General features: G+C 38.0%; 2 protein-coding genes across 6 annotated transcripts in view; one reads left to right on the forward strand and one right to left on the reverse strand.

The window, feature by feature from the left end:
• Window positions 1-1,346: 1,346 nt before the first annotated feature.
• FCF1 (FCF1 rRNA-processing protein) lies at window positions 1,347-16,214 on the reverse strand. Of its 3 annotated transcripts, XM_059373740.1 has the most exons (9): window positions 16,136-16,183; window positions 15,933-16,017; window positions 15,758-15,825; window positions 14,171-14,242; window positions 13,427-13,575; window positions 8,454-8,526; window positions 3,632-3,719; window positions 2,369-2,463; window positions 1,347-1,616 (listed from the first exon to the last, which is right to left on the reverse strand). In XM_059373740.1, the coding sequence occupies exons 2-9, from the start codon at window positions 15,933-15,935 to the stop codon at window positions 1,568-1,570; spliced, it is 597 nt and encodes a 198-aa protein (XP_059229723.1). In that variant the 5' UTR covers window positions 15,936-16,017; window positions 16,136-16,183; the 3' UTR covers window positions 1,347-1,567. The 3 variants fall into 3 exon arrangements, with proteins under 3 accessions (XP_059229723.1, XP_059229724.1, XP_059229722.1); XM_059373741.1 differs by lacking the exon at window positions 15,933-16,017 and having other exon boundaries at window positions 16,136-16,214; XM_059373739.1 differs by lacking the exon at window positions 16,136-16,183 and having other exon boundaries at window positions 15,933-16,129.
• A 21-nt stretch (window positions 16,215-16,235) lies between these two features.
• AREL1 (apoptosis resistant E3 ubiquitin protein ligase 1) overlaps window positions 16,236-20,482 on the forward strand; it is a 45,992-nt gene continuing 41,745 nt past the window's right edge. For all 3 annotated transcript variants that reach the window (XM_059373743.1, XM_059373744.1, XM_059373745.1), the window contains exon 1: window positions 16,236-16,390. The gene's annotated coding sequence lies outside the window, so the exon portion shown is untranslated. The remainder of the gene's footprint in view (window positions 16,391-20,482) is intronic.

Below are 20,482 nucleotides of genomic sequence, written 5' to 3' on the forward strand. Positions count from 1 at the left end.
TACCTAAAACAGTTATATCCATCTGTACTCTTCTCACCACTGTGTGACTACTCATTTCTTCACAACCTTGTTAAATATATTGGAAGATCTTTTGGTCAGCCACTTGTCTTAATTTGGGAGGGCTGCCTTCCACAGAAATATATAGTTTTAACATAGTCACACCTACTAATCCTTTTTTTTTTTTTATGGCTTTTAAATTCTCCATCTTACTTGAGAATTCTATACAAAGATTATAGGCATTTTTTGTGCTTTTCCTAAGACTTCCACAGCTTAAAAAAAAAAGTTTAGACCTTTGACCCACTTGAAATGTATTCTCATGAAGGATATAAAGTAGGAATACAAGAACTTTTCTCAAATGGATAGCCCACTAGCCATTATGATACTATAATAATCACCGGCATTTACTGAGCAATACCTAAATTGTCATGTACTATTTGATTTCATTCCATCTTATCAGACTTGTTTTGAGGATTAGACAACACATTTTATTTTATTTTTTCTTAGACCACACATTTTAAAGAGGTAGCAAGGAAGGCACCAAATGGTTATACTGTGCCCAATTCATACAGATAGTAAGTGGTGGAATCAGAAGTCTAACCCCACTAAGAATTACTCCACACTATTTGGCATTTCAATAAAATGTCCTTGTTCCAGATTTGAAATACCACCTTGATAATATACCAACTTGTCATAAATATATCAGTTTATGGACTTTCAATTCTACTTCAATGTTTTATTTCTCTATTCTTACACTACCTTGTGAACATTTAAAATATCTAATCTGATCTTATTATTCACCTTACTTAAAATTTTAATAAGTTCCTGTTGACTTCACAATCAAGTCCAAACCCTTTACCATGTCATATAAGGTCCCCTCCCAGTTACCTCCCTCCCCTGGAGTCTCAGATGCAGGATCGATCTCTTTTCCCCATGTTCTAGTTAGAAAAACCGTATGATAGTGTCTGCACAGGCCAAGCAATCATTCCATGGAACATCCAAGTCTCCGTACTTTTGTTCATATGTTTCTTATGCCTCATTTCTTTGTTCATATGCTGGGTGAGCACTTATTCACTTTTAAAGATTAACTCAAATATAACTACCTCTAGCCTTACCTCCCTCCCCATTCCAACCAAGTAGAAAGAAATCATTCTTTTCTCATATACGGGTCTATCCGCTCATACCTTTAACTTGGTGCCATTATATGACTATATTTATTCACATACATGTTTCTCTTTCCTCTATTATAATACGAAAGTTTTCAGGGAAGGACCATATCTTATTAAGTACCAAAGATAACCGTAATAAATATATGTTGAGTAAATCGATATAAAACAACCACCACCAAATTATATGAGCAATCATCTGATTTATAAGAAAATGCAACAATATTTAAAATGATACAAAATATCAATTTCAAAACAATACCAAAAAGTGAGTGTATTTAATTATACTAAGCTCATAACAGGAAAAGGGTAAGAAGAATAATTCATGCTATAGCATGTTGCTAATATGAACCAGCAATAGAAAGAGTTGGTAAAGGAAGGCAGAGAACTCTAACTTTTAAGAATTAGAACCGAGGGGCTCCATAATCATCTGGCATCCGCTCAATGTTGTACCTAATCAGGACAAAAAATTAACACTGGTAAGAAAGATGGGTCCAGAACCCACCTAAAAACCCATCCTTTACTGACTGCAACACTTTCACCTCCCCACTGTGAATCCTTTCTGTCAGTGGGTACATTTTAAAGGGATAACGTAGTGAGTGATTTTTAGCAAAAAGCTGACTTAATTATATTATCTTTATTCTTCAAAATCGAAAGTTAACAAGTAAAGGAGCCAGGCGCTAAGTCCAGGTAAGCCCAGCTCCTCCCAGCCCATATTCTTCCCACAATACTGTGTTCTTCCCAGGTTGAAAAGCGAGACAGTAAGAGACTGAGCACTAACATGGAAACATCCAAGCAAGATAAAGACCAGTTTTTATTTTTTAATAAGCTTTTAATTTCCCAAATGAGGTGCTGATCACATATACTAGGCTTTCAAAAAAAAAAAAAAGGTATTTCTGGCCAAAAAGATTAGTGTAATTCAAATTACTGCTTTGTATTTAAAGCTACACATCTCCATTTCTTCTGGTAATCTTATTGTAGCAATAGGAATGTCTGCCTCATCCCCAAATCCTAGTTTTATCTTTTGCCCTTGTTCTTATTACTTTGTCTCACTTTTTCAAATGTAACTATGTATGCATTTGATACAACAATTGCTTTCAGATCTTCCTATAACCTGACCTCATTTTTAATTGATATCAGCTATCTATTAAATTGATATCAGCTGTCTATACTTTTAATCGCTTCCCCCAAGCGACAGTTCTCACCTATGGTTAGAAATGTACATGATGGGAACTCCAGGAATCTTCCGGATCCTTCGTTTAAGGTCTCGGTCAACTGTGGCCACAATGTAACACTTGTGCTGTAAAAGACGCCAATGAGTGTTCACACATTGAGTCTACTTGACACTGAATAATGGTATACTGGCTAATCTAGAGAATTACTCATTTTCACAGTAAATAGCAAAGGAAAGGTTAAACAATTTGTTGAGTACCTACTATGATCAAGGAGCTCATATTTACAAAACATTTAACAAGTTGCCCAGGGGAAATGTAGTTCTAAGACTCTTGAGGGGGAGAAGGTAGAGAAACTATTTAAAGCAGCAAATTGTTTTTTGTCTCATAAGTGGAAGGTACTTTCATATTTAGGGCAGGCAATTTCTTGATTTGGAGTAATACCCCAAAAGACTCAATGCAAAGGCTGAGTAAATGTCTTAGATCGGAGGGCCCAGCTTTTGCCTTTCCTGCAATCTCTGAGCGTGGGCCTACTCTGAGACCTCCTAGTGGTGGAGGTAGGCCACTTCCTCAGCCAGGACATCATCAGAATGGAACTCTAGGACAAGTCTGAGCCTAGCAGTTGTGAAAGCATTTAGCTGCCAGCTGTATTAGATTTTACTTCCATCATACCCCAATCTCCCAATCAATTCTGAAAAGAGTTGTAGCCTGGTGACAGCTGTGCTGTGGGAAGTTAAGGTAAATGCTGTCTCCACCCATGGGATGGGGTGGCTAAAGGGATGGCAGTGTGGTCACCAGGTGAAGACGGTTATCCCCAGGGGAGGAGGGTCTAGAAAGGGCAACCAATAGCAGAAGTTCTTGTCCTGCTTGACAAGGAGGCCAGAGAAGAAGAATCAAAAACCTAGTTACTCCAGGGTACTTGTAAGACAGCATCCTGGGACACTCAGATGTAACTGAGAAACACTCTTGCTTAGGCATGGTGGAAAGAAACAAAATTCCTGCATGGGGAATAACAGAAATGGATGATTTCTGACTCAGGGAGGTGAAACCTGATATTATATGTACACTCACTCAGAGTATTTTATAGGGATGAGTTGTGGAATAAAGAATCAGTAAGGGCCCCAAATCACATACAAATAAATGCAGGTGCTGAGGCTTGAAACCTGTGTCTCCTCCCCAAGCCTGTGATTTTCCCATTACAGTTACAGTATACATTTCCAATCCACTTCCTCAAGTTAGTGAGGACACCTACGCTTCCTGTGAAGCACAAAGTGAACATTTAAAAACTGGTGATACCTGAGTTACTCTCTGCACTAAGCAGTCATCTGCATAGGTTCCTTTGTGCGTGCATGGTAATCGTTCAAATCTTGGATCCTTGGCAATCCTAAAGGGTTACAAAAGTGGATTAACAATGACAGCCAACCAGGTAACTTTCTGACTCTTGATCTGTAAAATAAGAGTGACTTGGTTTATGTGGGGACTCTAAGACACCCCTTGCCTCCCGCACCCTATCTTCTGATTGGAAAGACAACTGAGGGAGAGGCTGCTGTGCCTTAGGTCATGTAATCTTCAGAGAACTCTGAATTAATTATGTTTCCATTTTACAAATGAGGAAGCAGATGCAGAGAGATTAATTAATTTGTTCAAAGTACACAGGTGGAAAAAGCTGGGATTCAAAACCAAATAATTCTAACCTAGCCATTTCACTTTCAGAAGCTGTCTTACACAAATCTGCAAGAGTATAGGCACAAGGACCCACTACAGAATACTTTATAATAGTGGAAAACTGCAGATCATCTGATTATCCATCAGCAACATAAAAAAAGTTAAATACATTCTGATGCCCCACCCTGTTTAAGAAAAATGAGGTAGGGCTGTCTGTACCAACACAGAAGGCTTGTTGAATAAACTCAAAAAAATTCAAACCGTTGCATAAAGAAAGTCATTGAACAATATACATCTATGATTCAATTAAGAAAATACAAATTTCTGGGGCTCCTGGGTGGCTCAGTGGGTTGAGCCTCTGCCTTTGGCTCAGGTCATGACTTCAGGATCCTGGGATGGAGCCCCGCATCACACTGGGATGTCTGCTCAGCAGGGAGACTGCTCCCCCCGGCCCCCGGCCCTGACCCCCTCCCCTCTCTGCCTACTTGTGATCGCTCTGTCAAATAAATAATTTTTTTAAAAAAAGAAAATACAAATTTCTTTCCTTGTCTTTATCTACACTTGCATTTGCTTAGAAAAAAGGTCTAAAAAAGAATACACTAACGCTTCTCAGTTGTCACCATTAGGGTGGAAGAATGGACAAAGTGTGAATATGCAGGGGGACTTTAACTTTTTATCATATGTACATGTTTAACAAATCAAACATGTTATTTTCATGCAATTTTGAAAAAATAAAAACCCCAAGTCTGTGATTCCCAGAACCATGTTCTTCCTACTATGTAATGATGAGTCACAAACTGAATAAAACTACAAGGCAGCACATAGGTACCAAGTGCAAGAAAAATGCTCCACATTGCAGTAGTTCAGAGCTAAGTCACTGTGAATTTGGTACACTTAAAAAAAAAATTACATGGATGTTAAATAAAATAAAGATGGAAGAATATTCCATGGGCAGGCACATTCGAAACAGGGCACCAACCATCTATAAATTGGGTCATTGGTGTTCAGGGAAGAGCAAGCACCTCTTCCTGGTCGGGAGAGAGTGTCTGTGCAGAGGAGAGTGAAACAGGGCTGGGAAGACAAAACCTTCTGCAATGATACTGCCAAACTGCTCTCCAAAGTGACTGTCCACTTTACATCCGTATCTGTCAAATATGAGAATTCCCACTGGTCCCCAGTCTCAACTATCCACGGCATTGTTAAGTAGACTTTTCAATTCTTGCCAATCGGCTGCATATGAAATGATATCTCCTTGTGAATTTAAGGATTTTGTCTTTTTCTCATAGATTTGTAGTTTTTTATATATTTTGAAACTAAGCACTTTGTTGATTATATGCATTACTAGTATCTTCTCACTATCTGTGACTTAACTGTTTTGCTTTGTTTGTGCTACCTTTTGTTATAAAGTAGTATTCAACTTCTCTTTTTTTTTAAGATTTTATTTATTTATTTGACGGAGAGTGTGAGAGACCACAAGCAGAGGGAGGGGCAGAGAGAGAGGGAGAAGCAGCCTCCCTGCAAATAAGCAGAGAGCCCGAGGCAGGGCTCGATTCCAGGACCCTAAGACCTGAGCCCAAGGCAGACGCTTAACAGACTGAGCCACCCAGGTGCCCCAGTATTCAACAGCAATATAATCAGATCAGTTAGTTTTCTATTATGGCTTGGACTCCTTCAGAAAGCCCTGCCCACTCCAAAATCATGAAAATATTCTCTGTATTTTCTATAAAAGTCTAGATACTTAATCTACCTGGAAATGATTTTTGTGAAAGAGGGAAATCCAATTTTGTTTCTTTCCATAGTGACTATACATATACATATATATATATATATATATATATATATATTTAAAGATTTTATTTATTTGACAGAGAGAGAGATCACAAGTAGGCAGAGAGGCAGGCAGACAGAGAGGGAGAAGCAGGTTCCCTGCTGAGCAGAGAGCCCGATGCAGGGCTCAATCCCAGGTCCCCGAGACCATGACATGAGCTGAAGGCAGAGGCCTAACCCACTGAGCCACCCAGGTGCCCCTATATATATATATATATACTTTTTTTCCATTTTATTTTATTTTATTTCTTTTCAGTGTTCTAGCATTCACTGTTTATGTACCACACTCAGTGCTCCATGCAATACGTGCCCTCCACAATATCCACACCAGGCTCACCCAACCCCCCACCCCTCTCCATTCCAAAAGATAATATTTTAATAATTTATCACTTTCCCTTTCAGCTAAACAGTGCTACCATTCTTATATACTGGGTTTCCATTTTTATTTTTTTCCATTTTTCTTTGCCTTAAAAAAAAAAAACTAGCTTTATTACATATAAATGAAATATAATAAAATTCACTAACACATGCAAAATTTGATGCGTTTTGACAAATTCAGATATCCATGTCACCTATCTCCACAATTGAGATATAAAACATCTCTGTCACTACAAAAGGTTCCCTGTGTCCCTTTGCAGTTAATCCACTTTTCCCACGCTCAGCTTCAGCTAACTACAGTATTCTATTAGCACAGTTTTGTCTTTTCTGGAATTTCATGTAAACGGAATCACACTTCTAGAAGGTTGGAAATGTTCTATTTCATGACTATGAGGGTGGTTCCATAACTGTACACATTTGCCCAACCCATCAAATTATATCATTAAACTTGGTGAATTTTATAGCATATAATGTACACCTTTAAAAGGTGACACACACAGAGACACACAAATTCACTGGTACATCTTGGACCTTGATTGAATGTTTTACCCATGCATGATTTTGTAATATTATTCACTGATCATTTGGAAAATGCCAACTCATTGAATTATACAAATTTTCCAAAGTATTAACACATTTCATTACAAAATTACCAAAAAAAAAAAATCATACTCAGTATCTTCATTGTCTCAACAGAAAGGTCTTTTAGTATTGGGAATGTGATAAGCTTGTGATTTTTCAAAACTCTAATTTTCACTTCAAAACTTGAATTTTATCATTGGCAGCTAATACAGTGAAGATTTTCCCTGAAGTAACAGATGTACTGCATTAATTTTTGAGAAACTATCTATCTGCAAATTTAGTCTGAAAAATCAGTGTTTGTCAGTTACTCTTCGCATAAAAATGACATTCCATGAAAAGGTAGCTGGTCTGGCTCACAACTCAAACAAGCACACAAATGCTTTTCACTGAGGCAACAACCTTCACTCTTGGGATGTGGCAGAAGTGTTTTAGGTGTATTTTACACTTCATCACAAGGAAAACCGATGTCTACTCTAAGGTTGAGATTTAACAAAGTCAACAAATTTTACTACTTCATCAAGGATATTCTTAAGGGACTCTGAGATTTTTTTGTTGTTTTTGTTTTAAATATTTTATTTTTTTAAGTAATCTCTGAACCCAATTTACGGCTCAAATTTATAATCCCGAGATCAAAAGTTGTATGCTCTACCGACTGAGCCAGCCAGGCACCCCTGTGTTGTTTTTGTTGTTTTTAACTGCTAGTGAGGGGCAGTGAAGAATACAAAGTCTACCAGCATTATTTGGGTCCACTATCTTGACTGGTACTAAGGCACCAGTACTTCTGCCCTCAGTACAAATGTCAGCACAGTGAAGAGACAACGTCTTCATATTATTATGAAAATAGTTTTGTTAGGCTCCCTGCGCAAAGGTGTCTGGGACTTCTAGGGGTCCATGGACCATACTTTGGGAACCCCTAGTTTTAATTCAAGTGAACTTTCTAGAGTAAGCTCAAAACTCAAAATGTGACTCCTTTAAGTATGAGATTCTAAAAGATATCTAGATAGCTAATAAAAAGACACTTTCTAATTGAAAATCCAGAGGAACTTAAAAGGAGGCCTACAAGACCAATAGGACTAACTTCATTCAAAAAACTGCAGCTTAGGGACGCCTAGGTGGCTCAATCAGTTAAGTGTCTGACTTCGGCTCAGGTCCTGATTTGGGGCTCCTGGGATAGACCCCCACAGCGTGACCAGCTTCCTGCTCAAGGGGGAGCCTGTTTCTCTCTCTTCCTCTGCCCACGGCACCCCTGCACCCCAGCTCATGCTCTTTCTCTCTCTCAAATAAAATCTTTAAATTCTTTAACCTTCAAATGTTTGCTTTCTTTCTTTTTAAAAAATATTTTATTTATTTATTTGACACAGAGAGTGAGTGAGAGAGGGAATACAAGCTGGGGGAGTGGGAGAGAGAGAAGCAGGCCTCCCACCGAGCAGGGAGTCTGATGTGGCTCGATCCCAGGACCCTGGTATCATGACCTGAGCCGAAGGCAGATGCTTATTGACTGAGGCACCTAGGCGCCCCAAATGTTTGCTTTCTTGATCATGAATAGTTAACTAGTTTTGTATGGTTTTTATTTGAAGTAATTATCCAAGAAATCTTCAGACAGCAAACAGATGAAGGAGGATCACAAGAATCTTGTGTACACCAATCTAGACCAGCTCCTTCCTACCTTAGAGCCACTCGATACTTCTGCCCCAGTTTCTCAATTTCAGCCATTACACAGTCAGTTATACAAGGGATACCTGCCAGGAAAAAAATACATATTGATAACAGAACCTGTAAAGAAACTGGTTTTACTCTCTCTGAATTATATCCCATTCAGAGTCTTTAAAAGACCCATTAGGCTTCTGGAATGACAGCAGAATAACACACTGAAATGAACAGTAAGAACAAGAGGTGAATAAAATCCCTATTGATGAGGAAAGTAGAGAACTGAACCATCCCAGTTCCACACTACAGATTGATAAAGTGTCATGAATGTGCCTGGGGGAAAAAATTAAGCTCGATCCCTGTCATCCTTTCTACATTAAAATAAATTCTAGATGGAAAAATATTTAAATATGAGCCCAAAGAAACCAAACAATTATTCAGAAAATGTAAATTCAATTCCATAAAAATAGAAAACTTCTGTTTGACAGCGATGGAAGTCATATTAAAATAAAAATAAACTAGGAAAAGTACTTCTACACCTTCATCAAAGGGCAAATTTCTTTCATATACAAAGAACTTGTTACGTTATGTGCTTGTTATGTTATGTGCTATTTGCCAGCCACTGGGCCAAGCACTTTAGGAGGATATCTCACTTCTTATTCCGAATAATTCCTATCAGGTAGCGTTGTTATTATTATCATCCCCATTTTACAGATCAGGAACCTAAGGCACAAAGAAGTTAAGTAGAAGCAAAGGGTGAAGCCAAGACTTGAATAGAGACTGTCAGGCTATAGACTGGATTCTTTTTTTTCTTAAGAGCAATACTTAATCCTAGCACATCGCTAGTTACCTCTTTCTCCCTATGTGTTGAGATTTATTTTTTTAATTTTAATTTTCTTAACATATAATGAACTATTTGCCCCAGGGGTCCAGGTCTGTGAATCATCAGTCTTACACAATTCACAGCACTCACCATAGCACTTACCCTCCCCAATGTCCATCACCCAGCCACCCCATCCTTCCCATCCCCCCTCCCCTCCAGCAACCCTCAGTTTGTTTATAGACTGGATTTTGTTTATAGTTTGTTTATAGCATGGTTAACACCATGCTACATTTCAGTTAATATTCAGGTCATAGAGGAAGACATACAATGGTCAACAAACATAAGGGTGCTCAATCTCACTCCTAAAGAGCTATAAACTGAAACAAGATTTCATTTTCTACCTATTAGAGTGGCAAAGATTAAACAAGGAAAATACCCAATATTGAGGAAACAGGTATTCTCACTCTAAGTTAGTAAGTATAAAAATATGTATTACTATTTTAGGGCAATTTTGCAATATGTTAAAGTAAGAAAATATATGAACCCCTTGAAATTGCAATACAGTTTCCTAGAAATGTATCCTACAGAACTACTCCACCCTAACAGAGACATAATTACACTGATATCCACTACAGCCTTATTTATAGTAAGGTTAAAACTGCAAGTAATCCAAGTATCAAATAGAATATTAATTTTTAAAAATTATATAAGTACTATGAAAACTTAAAAAAAAGAATAAAATCCACTACATATACTGACACAGCAAAATGTTCAAGATATATTTTGTTCAAGGGGCACCTGGCTGGTTCAGTTGGTTGAGTGTCTGCCTTCCACTCAGGTCATGATCCCAAGGTCCTGGGTCAAGCTCTGCACTGGGTTGGGGGCGGTCCCTGTTCAGCAGGAGCCTGCCTCTCCCTATTCCTCTGCCTTCTCCTCACCACTTGAGCGTGCGCATGCTCTCTCTCTAATAAATAAATACCCCTTAAAAAATTTATTTGTTATTTGCTCAATGTAAAAGTAAGAAAAAAATGGTTGAGTTATCTAGCCATATAATGGAATGTTATTTGGTACTCTAAAGAAATGATGTATTGATACAGGCTTTAACATTTAGTCTTGAAAGCATGCTAAATGTAAGAGGACAAAATATTTTATGATCTCATTTTAAGGAAATGTCCAAAATAGGTAAATCTATAGAGACATATGGCAAGTTAGTGGTTGTCTAGGGAGGGAAAGAGGAAAGGCTTGGGGATGATGGTTAGAGGGTTCAGAGTTTCTTTCTGGGTAGTAAAATATTCTAAAATTGATTTTGAATACGCTAAAAGCCATGGAATCATACACTTTAAATGGTATGTGAATTTATGTCTCCAAGTTGCTTAAAAAGGCACAAAGACAAATTGTAATAATCTAGGATCCATTTTCATTAATAAAATAAACAAAATTAACTTATAATTTACAGAGATTTTATATTACGTTTTAGAGGGATATCTAGATGGCTCAGTTGGTAAAGCATCTGACCCTTGATTTCAGCTCAGGCCTTGATCTAAGGGCCATGAGCTCAGGTCCCACACTGGGCTCCACACTGGGTGTGGAGCCTATTAAGGAGAAAACAAAACAAAACAAAACAAAACAAAAAAAGCCTAAAAAGTAAAAATAAAAACTGTCCCTCCCCGAGGAAAGGCGTTATAGGGGGCTTTAATGTTTTTATGCTAGATTTTTTCCACAAGTACAGAAATATTTTTGAATGTGGACAAAGTTAAATTCTAAACTAAAGTACAATATCCAGAAGAAGAAACAGTTGTAAAATGGAGGTACGAAATCAGTAAGATCAAACAGTCATGGAGTCAGAGGGCAATATGCAACTTAAGAGGGTCAATTTCAGAACCACATAGCAGTAAACCAACCAAGGGCTTGCATGTGGAGCGGGAAGGTAGGCCCAGGAAGAGGACTATCAAGGAAGGGAAGGTAGCAGGGAAGAACCCTCATGGGTAGAAAAGAAAGATGATAGAAAGCTAACTATCCTCCCTTGTTGGAAATTCAGGGAGGAATGGGACCAGGAGCTGTGAAAAGGCCAAAGGGGCATCTTCAAAGGAAGAGGAAGATAAAGGTCTTCCTTCAGGTATAAAGACAAGTGGGGGAAAAAATTAAATAGCTACAGCTTAAAAACAGTCAAGGAATATCCTAGGTAACTGAATTTGTACTGTATTTGAATATTTCTTCAACCTTTCCTTTGAGGTATTATGTTATATAGAAGACTGCAGAAAGTGGTATTTTCCTTAAAAAGTTTTTATTTTATTATTACTGTTATTTTTTTTTAGAGAGGCAGAGATGGGTGGAGAGGCAGAGGAAGAGGGTGAATCTTAAGCAGGTTCCAAGTCCAGCACAGAGCCCAATACTGGGTTCGATCCCACAACCCTGAGATCATGACCTAACCCAAAATCAAGAGTCGGATGCTGAACTGACTGAGCCATCAGTCAGTTTGAGGTATCCCAATAAGTTTGTTTCTAAAAAAGGCACAGTGAGAGCATTCAGCTGTACACATTATAGCTATATTCCCAAGGTATCCATATCCAGAGAAAGCACTCCTCTCAGATGAGAGCTTTCCTAAATGGTCACCATTTAGATAACAGTGATGGACCTATAGAGTCAAGGAAACAATTTGCCTTCAAAGGGCCATGCCTGAACCTCCATCCATTTCATTTATAAGTAGGTCACGGCATTTCTAGATAAGCAGCTAGCACACTTTATTTATAGTCATAAAAAACACCATGGGAATACTAAAGTTTACCACATGTACTGTCTTCCCTCATCCAAGGCCACTCTAGTCCACTCTCACTGGAAGGTAGGGTCCCCATTTCAGGTTATTCTTTATTTTTTTTAATTAATTAATTTTTAAAAATATCTTTTCAGCGTAACAGTATAGTTTTTGCACCTCATCCAATGCTCCATGCAATACGTGCCCTCCTTAATACCCACCACCTGGCTCCCCAACCTCCCCCCCTCCCCCCCACCCCTTCAAAACCCTCAGGTTGTTTTTCTTTATTATTCCAACAAACTTAAACCAATTAAAGTATTACACATCCACAGCTTAAAAAGAAATATGGCAAAGTCTGTGTGAAAAAAATCCTTTCCCACCCCACCAATTCAGATCCTCAGAGACCACTATTTTACTTCATTAGCTGTTTTTCTCATTTAGTGGTTACCTTCATATCTTGATATAATACATTTATGCACTTTTGTATTTATTAGTTTTACGGCATTTAAAGAACTTAGATCTCTTACTCATCACATTTCTTACCACATCTTCCCAACTTGTTATTTTCAATCAATAAACAACATTTACGTTACTATCACTCTATAAATGTTCATTATATAGCATCCTTTAAAAATTAAAGCACATGCAAATTTTTTCCTTCAATTTATTCTTTATGGCAAAGTATAAGTCTAGTTTTCATTTGTACCTTTAAAAAAAGGTAAAAAAATACAAATGTAAATATATTAAAAAATATAAATGTAAATCCCTCACAAAATGCAAGAACAGATCTCACTATGAGGAAGTGATTTCCTTGTACATGGCCTAGATTTTCTTCTTTTTCTTACTCATGGTAGTGAAGGAAGATTAGTTGAGGGAGGGGACACCCAAACACAAGGGAAAGCTACTAATGGTAAACTCACATCTAGGTACAAATAACCTACTTCTGGTCCTTTGTAGTGCAAATAAATACCATACTGAATAAACTTAGGAGTCATGAAACAGCATCACTTCTAGTTCTGTGACCACAAATGGCAAAATATCTTATTTAGCTTTTCCACAAAGGAGCAGAATGGAGAATGTTTCCTCCTTGATGTAAAAGAATTCTGAAAAACTAATAAATTTTCATTTACCCAGAATTTTAAAATCCGAAATTCTAAAACAAAAAATTCCCATTCCATGTTCCAAATTGATGTCCGTAACATCAAAGCAGTCTAAGTATGTTCTGATTGTGACGTTTAATTATTTCCAGTCAAGTTTGCATTATATTTCAACTCACTGTAAATGGTCATTGCTACAGTGAGCAAATTAAATGACCAGAAATCCAAATAACTAAGACCCCACTCCCCTCTTTTCATGTATTTAGATAATTATAATTATTCTTTATAAATGATATGAAATGTAAAATTATGATACTCACACTTGGCATAAAGACAGTCCATCATTGACTGTACTAAGTCAAGTTTGGCTTTAATGGAAAAGTTGATAAAGTTGGTATCAACCAGGATGTGGTAAGGTGGGCCCAGCTGTGTGTTATATTGGAAGAATAAGCAGGAAGGATGTTGGGGGCTGAAGGAAGAAGACACAAAACACAAAGTAATGTCTACATTGATACTTTGATATCAGCAATACAAATGGAGTCTCTGCTTTAAACTGTTTGCTATAAATTAAGCTCCTTTTCCTTATTGATTGGAAATAAATTCTAATAAATCCTGTGACGATATATAAATTACCAATTTAGGGCAAAATGAGATAACAAAGAAAATATGATGATGTTTCATAAAATTAAGTGTATTTTTTAAAGAAGAATGACCTTGAAATTTTGTCCTTACTACTTTTGATGATACATTCTTTCATCAATGCTGGTGTGTTAAACAATGATAATATTTCTTTTGCAAGATCATGGCAAAGGGAAAAAAATTAGTAATTCTAGATCTAATCCCCAAGATTTTAGGGGAAATTTCACTGCTCCATTAAATCCAAAAACTTCCAACTACTAGAATGGATACACGTTCACCAATATCACTTTCATTTGCATAGTTGTGCCAGACTTTCAGATGGCTTACAGAACAGCTCAGGGAAAGCCTGGGTTTCTAAGATTTCATGGTTCTAAAATGTCAGGTTTCTAGGTTTAAAGGAAAACTTAAAATTTTTGATTACTCACACTTCTCTTTCCTTGAGTGCACTGGGATCTTTCTTTTCCTTTTTTTTAGGTTTTAATCTATCCTTTTCTTTACTAGGAAAAAAGAAAGTAAATTAAATGCAAGAGAGAAGGAAAAACTCATTGTAGTTATAATCTCATTCAACATTTAAAGTTTCTTTCTGTCTTTCTTCTTCTTCTTCTTTTTTGCTTACAAAGGAAATCCTATTTTGTCATTTCTTCATGTTAATACCTACACCCACTTTCTAAGCATACATAATTGTGTGGAACTGTGTGGGAAGTAGGCGGAAAGTAACTAATCAGTTAAACATAATGAAATTTAAAAATCTCTAACCAATAATCCATAAAACTTGTTAAACGGGGGACACCAGGGCTGCTCAGTCAGTTGAGCTTCTGTCTTCCGCTCAGGTCATGGTCTCAGGGTCCTGGGATCAAGTCCCACATCGAGGGCTCCCTGCTTAGGTGGGAGTCTGCTTCTCCCACTGCATGACACTCCCCTGCTTGTGCTCTGTCTCTCTCTGACAAATAAATAAATAAAATCTAAAAAAATTGTTAATGGGTAAATAAATGTTAGTTATACTATCATTTCTTTGTCAGAAGCTCTTCATATCAAGGGTCAAAATCCATTTCAATGCAGTGGAGAAACAGGCTAACATTTATCTTCTGAAGACTCCAGTGTTCCAATAGTAGGGAGCAAAAAGGTTCCCCTATATGTCTCTTATAAAAGACAAAAACGTAAAAACACGTACACAAAATTTAACACTTTGCTGGAATAAAACATTATCAAAGAGGCAGATTCCCTAAAAATTACCTAACACATACATACTAAAGGCTGAGAATACAATTTAGGAACTGAAGAGCATTTCTTTGTTCTAAGGTTATTAAACACAATGAAGACCAGTCTTTCTCTTCTCTCTTTCCTTTCCTTCCTTTCTAAAGTAAGCTCTAGGCTCAAGGTGGGGCTTGCACTCACCACCCTAGATCAACAGTCCTGTGATCTACTGAGTCAGCCAGGTGCCCCAAGACCACTTCTTATTTCATAACTTTGTCTATTCTTCACTGAAGCAAGGAAGCTTACAATAGGGAGTATCATTTCACTCTCCCACAGTGGTTTGGATTCTTGTAAGATTTATAAAATAGAGACATCTAGGTGTTTTCCCATTCTTTCTTTTAGAAATATTTAAGTGGCAGATGCTGGGAACACAAGGCAAACATGGTCTCTGACCTCACCGTTTTTCAACAGTCTTAACAAATTTTTTCCCCACTGGGGATTATAAGAAAGGTAATGGCAAGAACACAAAGATATTCCAACCTACCAACTTCAAGGGAGCTTAAATGTGATATGATTGATAAAATACATAAAAACGGTGGAAGAGAGCGAACACTTCAGAAATGTTCAATTCCCACCCCCTTCCCCAGTGTAATCGCTCAGCATCTAAGTGGCTGTTACACATTTGCCTACTATCCTATGCTATACAAAACCAAGAAACAAAAACTTTAAACGTAAACACAAAATAAAGACAAAACTCTTACTACTTCTGTCCTCCTAACTCTTTTATCTTCGGGAATAGATTTATTCCAGATACTCACAGCCTCTGATCTCGGAGACTAAGCATTCGCTTCATAGTCGCATACTTCCTTGCTTTCTTTTGCTTCCCCTTGAAACAGAAATTTTAGAGTTAAAAGAATTAGAAATACATAGTATCTTCTTGAGTTCTTTCTCTTGTTTTGTCCATTCCCTTCCCTTCTTCCCTCAGATACCCACCATCTCTTATTCTCTGTGCCCCAATCTGGTCCTCCGCTCCCCACTCGCTACAGCATAGCAGGCACCTTTAGGAGCCAGTTTAGAACTACAATCAGAATGAAAATAATTAAGAGCAATACAGAGGAAATTTGGCTAACGGCTGACTGGCTCGACTTCTCCCAAAACGTGGTCTAACAAAATAACTTCACCAACCCTCCCCTCACCATGTTCACGTCGTACTCTTGTTTCTTCCGGAATCACCATCGCGCGACACTTTTGCGTCATCCAAATGCTGCTTCCTGCAAAGCCTAGCCCGGAAGCGGAAGCCGCTTTGGAAAACGGAAAAGCTTGGAGCCGGTTCCCAGCCGGAGCCGAGATCCGTGCAGGGGTCTCTACAGGGAGGATCTTGGGCCAGTCTTGCTGCGGTGCTGCAGCCGCCGCCCCCGACAGCAGAGCTGGGACTCTACCGCGCTGCTCTGGTAACGTTTCTTTCCTTTCCCACTGTAGCTCGGGGCACTGCCCCAGGACCTCCCTGCACCAGAGTTCCAGAGAGGCAGGACAGGGATGGGGGAACAGACTTTAGGGTTTTCCACTAGTTTAGGGAAACACATTTTCCTCATCCCTCAGTGCTGGGGTTCAGGTCTCTAGGGTGCAGGTGGGAGGTTCTATTACCTACTCGGTTCTCCTAGCTGACATGGTGCTTCGTGCAGCTAGGTGGATGAGTCTCACGATTTTCTCAAGTAAATACTATGGTTTCATCTCGGTGCAGAGAGGGATGAATCATCGTTTGAGGGCCTTCTTTAGACCATCTCTAGGAAATTGGGACATAAGCTTTACATATGTTATTAGTTACCAAGCCAGGAAAATGGTGGGGAAATAATTGACATTTATTGGGAAGCCTTGTTGTGTCACCCTTAATGGAAAAGGGACAGTTTTTGAGAATAAGAAGGGAAAGAGAATTTCCATTTTTTTTGAGTAACTGCTGTGTACTTTGGTGGTTCTTAACCTTTCAGAGATCCAGATATCCCTTGAAGGTTTGTGGACAGCCGGAGACGATTCTTAAAAGGGGGGGGGGGCACATACAACATTTTTCATACAATTGGTAAGACAAAGAGACTCTGAAGCCCTTCTGTGGACACTTGATGTCTGTGAAGGTAAGGTTAAGAACCCTTATCTTGTATACTATACATGGCACTTGCATTATCTACTTTGACCTTCACCATAACTTAAGTGCCTGCCTTTTACATACCAGAAGCTGAGGTTTGACTTTGTTCAAGGGTTTGTTCAGGTTTGATTTGATTCCAAGGCCTGTAATCTCTTATTGCACAAAACTATCCTAGTGTTTGAAATCCAAAAATGTTATTAGGTTTAAAAAAAAGAAAAAACTGACCATTTCATAAAACACGGTGCATCGATTAACGTAAACTTTGGAGCCTGACCAATGGAATTAAACTCCTGCTCTTCCTCTTACTAGCTGTATGGCATTGGGTGAATTGATCTATCTGTACTTCAGTTCCTTCATCCATAGAGTGGAGATAATCTTAATAGAACCTGTCTTATAGGAAGGTTATCAGGAGTAAATGAATAAGAATGTGAACTCCCTAGAACAGAGCCCACCACAGATAAAACGCTATTGAAGTGTTTTCTATTATTATTTATTGTGTGTCTTTCAACATGTGGTAGCATTAGAATTTTATGCCAATTGTATTTTAATATAGTTGCTCTATTTTGGAACTTGAATGTGTTAATAGCTCCAAGAACCTTATGAGGTTTACAGTTCTTGAAAAGCTCAATTACAGGGTGGTTTCTCATGTTGACTTGTATATAGACACACTTTTCTTCCTTCTTCTTTTTGGCTTGTAGGCATTTTGTAGGCTCTGAGTTTTTTATGTTGAAACAGTTTTATTAGTGAACCATCTACAGATAACGTATGTGCCTTCTGCTTTACCCCATTTGCCGTCACTGGAAGTTCCTAATCTTTCTGAGACAGCTTGTCTGCAAGCTGCATTCATGGCTAGAGCTGAGAGCTACCGCTTTTTGGATGCATTAGAACCTTTCAGTGATTCAGCAATAACCTTTTTAAGTAAATGTGACTAGTTGTTTATTTTAAACATTTGGTTGTTGGCCGGTATTATAGGTAGGGTCAGAGGGAAAATTGCATATAATTTAAATAGTAATTCACATTTAAATTCTGCCATTGACAGAAAGATACTGTCCTGCTAATGTTAGTACCATGAATTTTGGAATCCATGAACAATAGTAAATTAAAAAAAAAACAATTTAGAATACCTGTTCGGAGAATTATCTTGTTTATTAATACTTGAGAGGGACCTAAATTAGCATAGGAATACCGCAGGGAATAAGAACATACTTAGAAAAATGTTTTCGCCAGATTGTAATTTTATTGCAATCTGACATTCTTATAGTCTAAGATTAAAGTACTGAGATGCTCCATAGCGTGTTTTGATGGTGATGGGAGGGAGGAGATGGCATCGCTTTGTGTTGGGTAGGAGCAGAAAGTAATTGCTTTTGATTACATACTTGTGAGAAAAAGAAATACTTTTAGTCCTTCTCAGCAGTCAAGAGGGTTGTTTTGTATTTTTCTGCAGTCTTGAAGAGAAAGAATTTTTTAAGGCATTCAACCCACAGTTTTGAACACATAATTGGGCTTGGACTTCATTCCATCCACTAATTGGTCTTCCTTACCAATTTAAGTTAATAACACATTTTTTATATAAAATTATGGCTAACGAAAGATTCTTTTGAAACTCTTGTATTTCCATATTAGGAAGTTAAAGGTAGATTGACTTTTGTGGTGATCCAGGGAAGAAAACGAATTCACAGGTACTTTCTTCATTTTCAAGTTACAGTTTTTACACTTCTTTTTATGTCTCATGTGATGAGTTTTTTCCCCAACATTAGTTGGTAGTAATTATTTTTCAGTGAGTTTGACTGCCTCCTAAATATGTAAGATGGTATACAGCATGTTCTGCTCCTAAGTGTTGATACCAAGTGGCTTGTAAGGATACCTCGGAGGTATATTACTGCTGCACATTCGCTCATTCGGAAGGTGTGTATTAAGGGCCCATTTTACCCTAGGCAGTGTGCTTGTTACTCTTTAAGATCTCAGGCCTGTATTGGAGATAGACTTGTGAGCAGATCAATGATGGTAAGGTTGTTCAACAGACGAACGCAAATTGAACTCTTTGATAGGAATTACTCTACCTGTTCATCTCTACGGAAGTGGTCCCGGTTAGAGTACTGTTGTGTAATATATATTTTACGTATATTCCAACATACTATATATCATATTAGACTTAATGAGTTCAACGGATTCTAGTATATCATTTTACTTTTGAAACGACTTTAGTCATTAAATAGCTTAGTCTTAAATTTCAGTTTCTCCTTCTTTGGTTTCTTTTCCTTTGAAGTCTTCATGAATGTTTAGCCTTCACTAATAATATGCTTTTATATAATAATTTTCAAACTGTTGACGTTGCTTAATCTTGTTGTAGTTTGTGTGTATGTCCATGGGTACATGTGTGCGCACACACACACACACACACACACATGCTTGACACCTTAATAGGGTGTTCTATCACCACGATGTTTTCCTTAGGGACTCTTTTTTTTTTTTTTTAAAGATTTTATTTATTTATTTGACAGAGAGAAATCACAAGTAGATGGAGAGGCAGGCAGAGAGAGAGAGGGAAGCAGGCTCCCTGCTGAGTAGAGAGCCCGACGCGGGCCTCGATCCCAGGACCCTGAGATCATGACCTGAGCCGAAGGCAGCGGCTTAACCCACTGAGCCACCCAGGCACCCTCCTTAGGGACTCTTGAAGCCTCTTCTACAAGTTATGGCTTAATAGAGATGAGTATTCATTTAGTTATCAGAAACCAGACAGTCTTGGTAAAAGTATGTTGCATCATTTAGCCTGTATTGAAGAGTACCATATATATATTTTTTAACTGGGGGAGGGCAGAGATAGAGGGAGAGAGAATTCAAGAAGGCTCCACACCTCACGTGGACACAGGTCTTGATCTTACAACCCTGAGATCATGACCTGAGCTGAAATCAAAAGTCGGACACTTAACCGATTGAGCTACCAAAGCGCCACACCATGTGATTTTAATATGAATTTTTGTTCAATATGAATTTCTCTTACCCTGAATAGTTGAAGAATTTGCACCACATTTTTCGGAGCTTCTAGCTGCAGCATCATTTCAGTGCAGTTTGTCTTTTGGTGTTGAGATATGGGTAGTCAGCATCTGTTCCTCGTATTTTCTATTCATTATCCTTTTTGGCCAGAGATCAGGTAAAGGTAATCTAATGATATACAACATACATTTTCTGCAGGGTCCCCTTGCTCTTATCTAGAGATCCAGCTCAGATTATTTTAACCCCTCTTTTGTCCACTTGGAGAGGCTCCACTCCCAAGGATACCCCTGGTGTATGTGGTAAAACTATTAGGAAGAAAAAAACCAAAACCTCCTAGGTATAATCTCGTTTCTCATGTCTTGGTGAAGGTGGGAACTCAGCTGGGCAGTGTAAAGGATTTATAGAAAAGATT

This window comes from Mustela nigripes, chromosome 13 (genome assembly GCF_022355385.1).
Source record: "Mustela nigripes isolate SB6536 chromosome 13, MUSNIG.SB6536, whole genome shotgun sequence".
NCBI classification, from domain to species: domain Eukaryota; kingdom Metazoa; phylum Chordata; class Mammalia; order Carnivora; family Mustelidae; genus Mustela; species Mustela nigripes.

Excerpts from the sequence above, each read along its gene's own strand:
- FCF1 (XM_059373741.1), bottom strand. Across the intron at positions 13,576-14,170 it reads GCACTCAAGGAAAGAGAAGT|CCCCCAACATCCTTCCTGCT; the intron begins GTGAGTAATCAA and ends TTCTTCCTTCAG. Across the intron at positions 2,464-3,631 it reads TAGTGCAGAGAGTAACTCAG|CACAAGTGTTACATTGTGGC; the intron begins GTATCACCAGTT and ends CGTCTTTTACAG.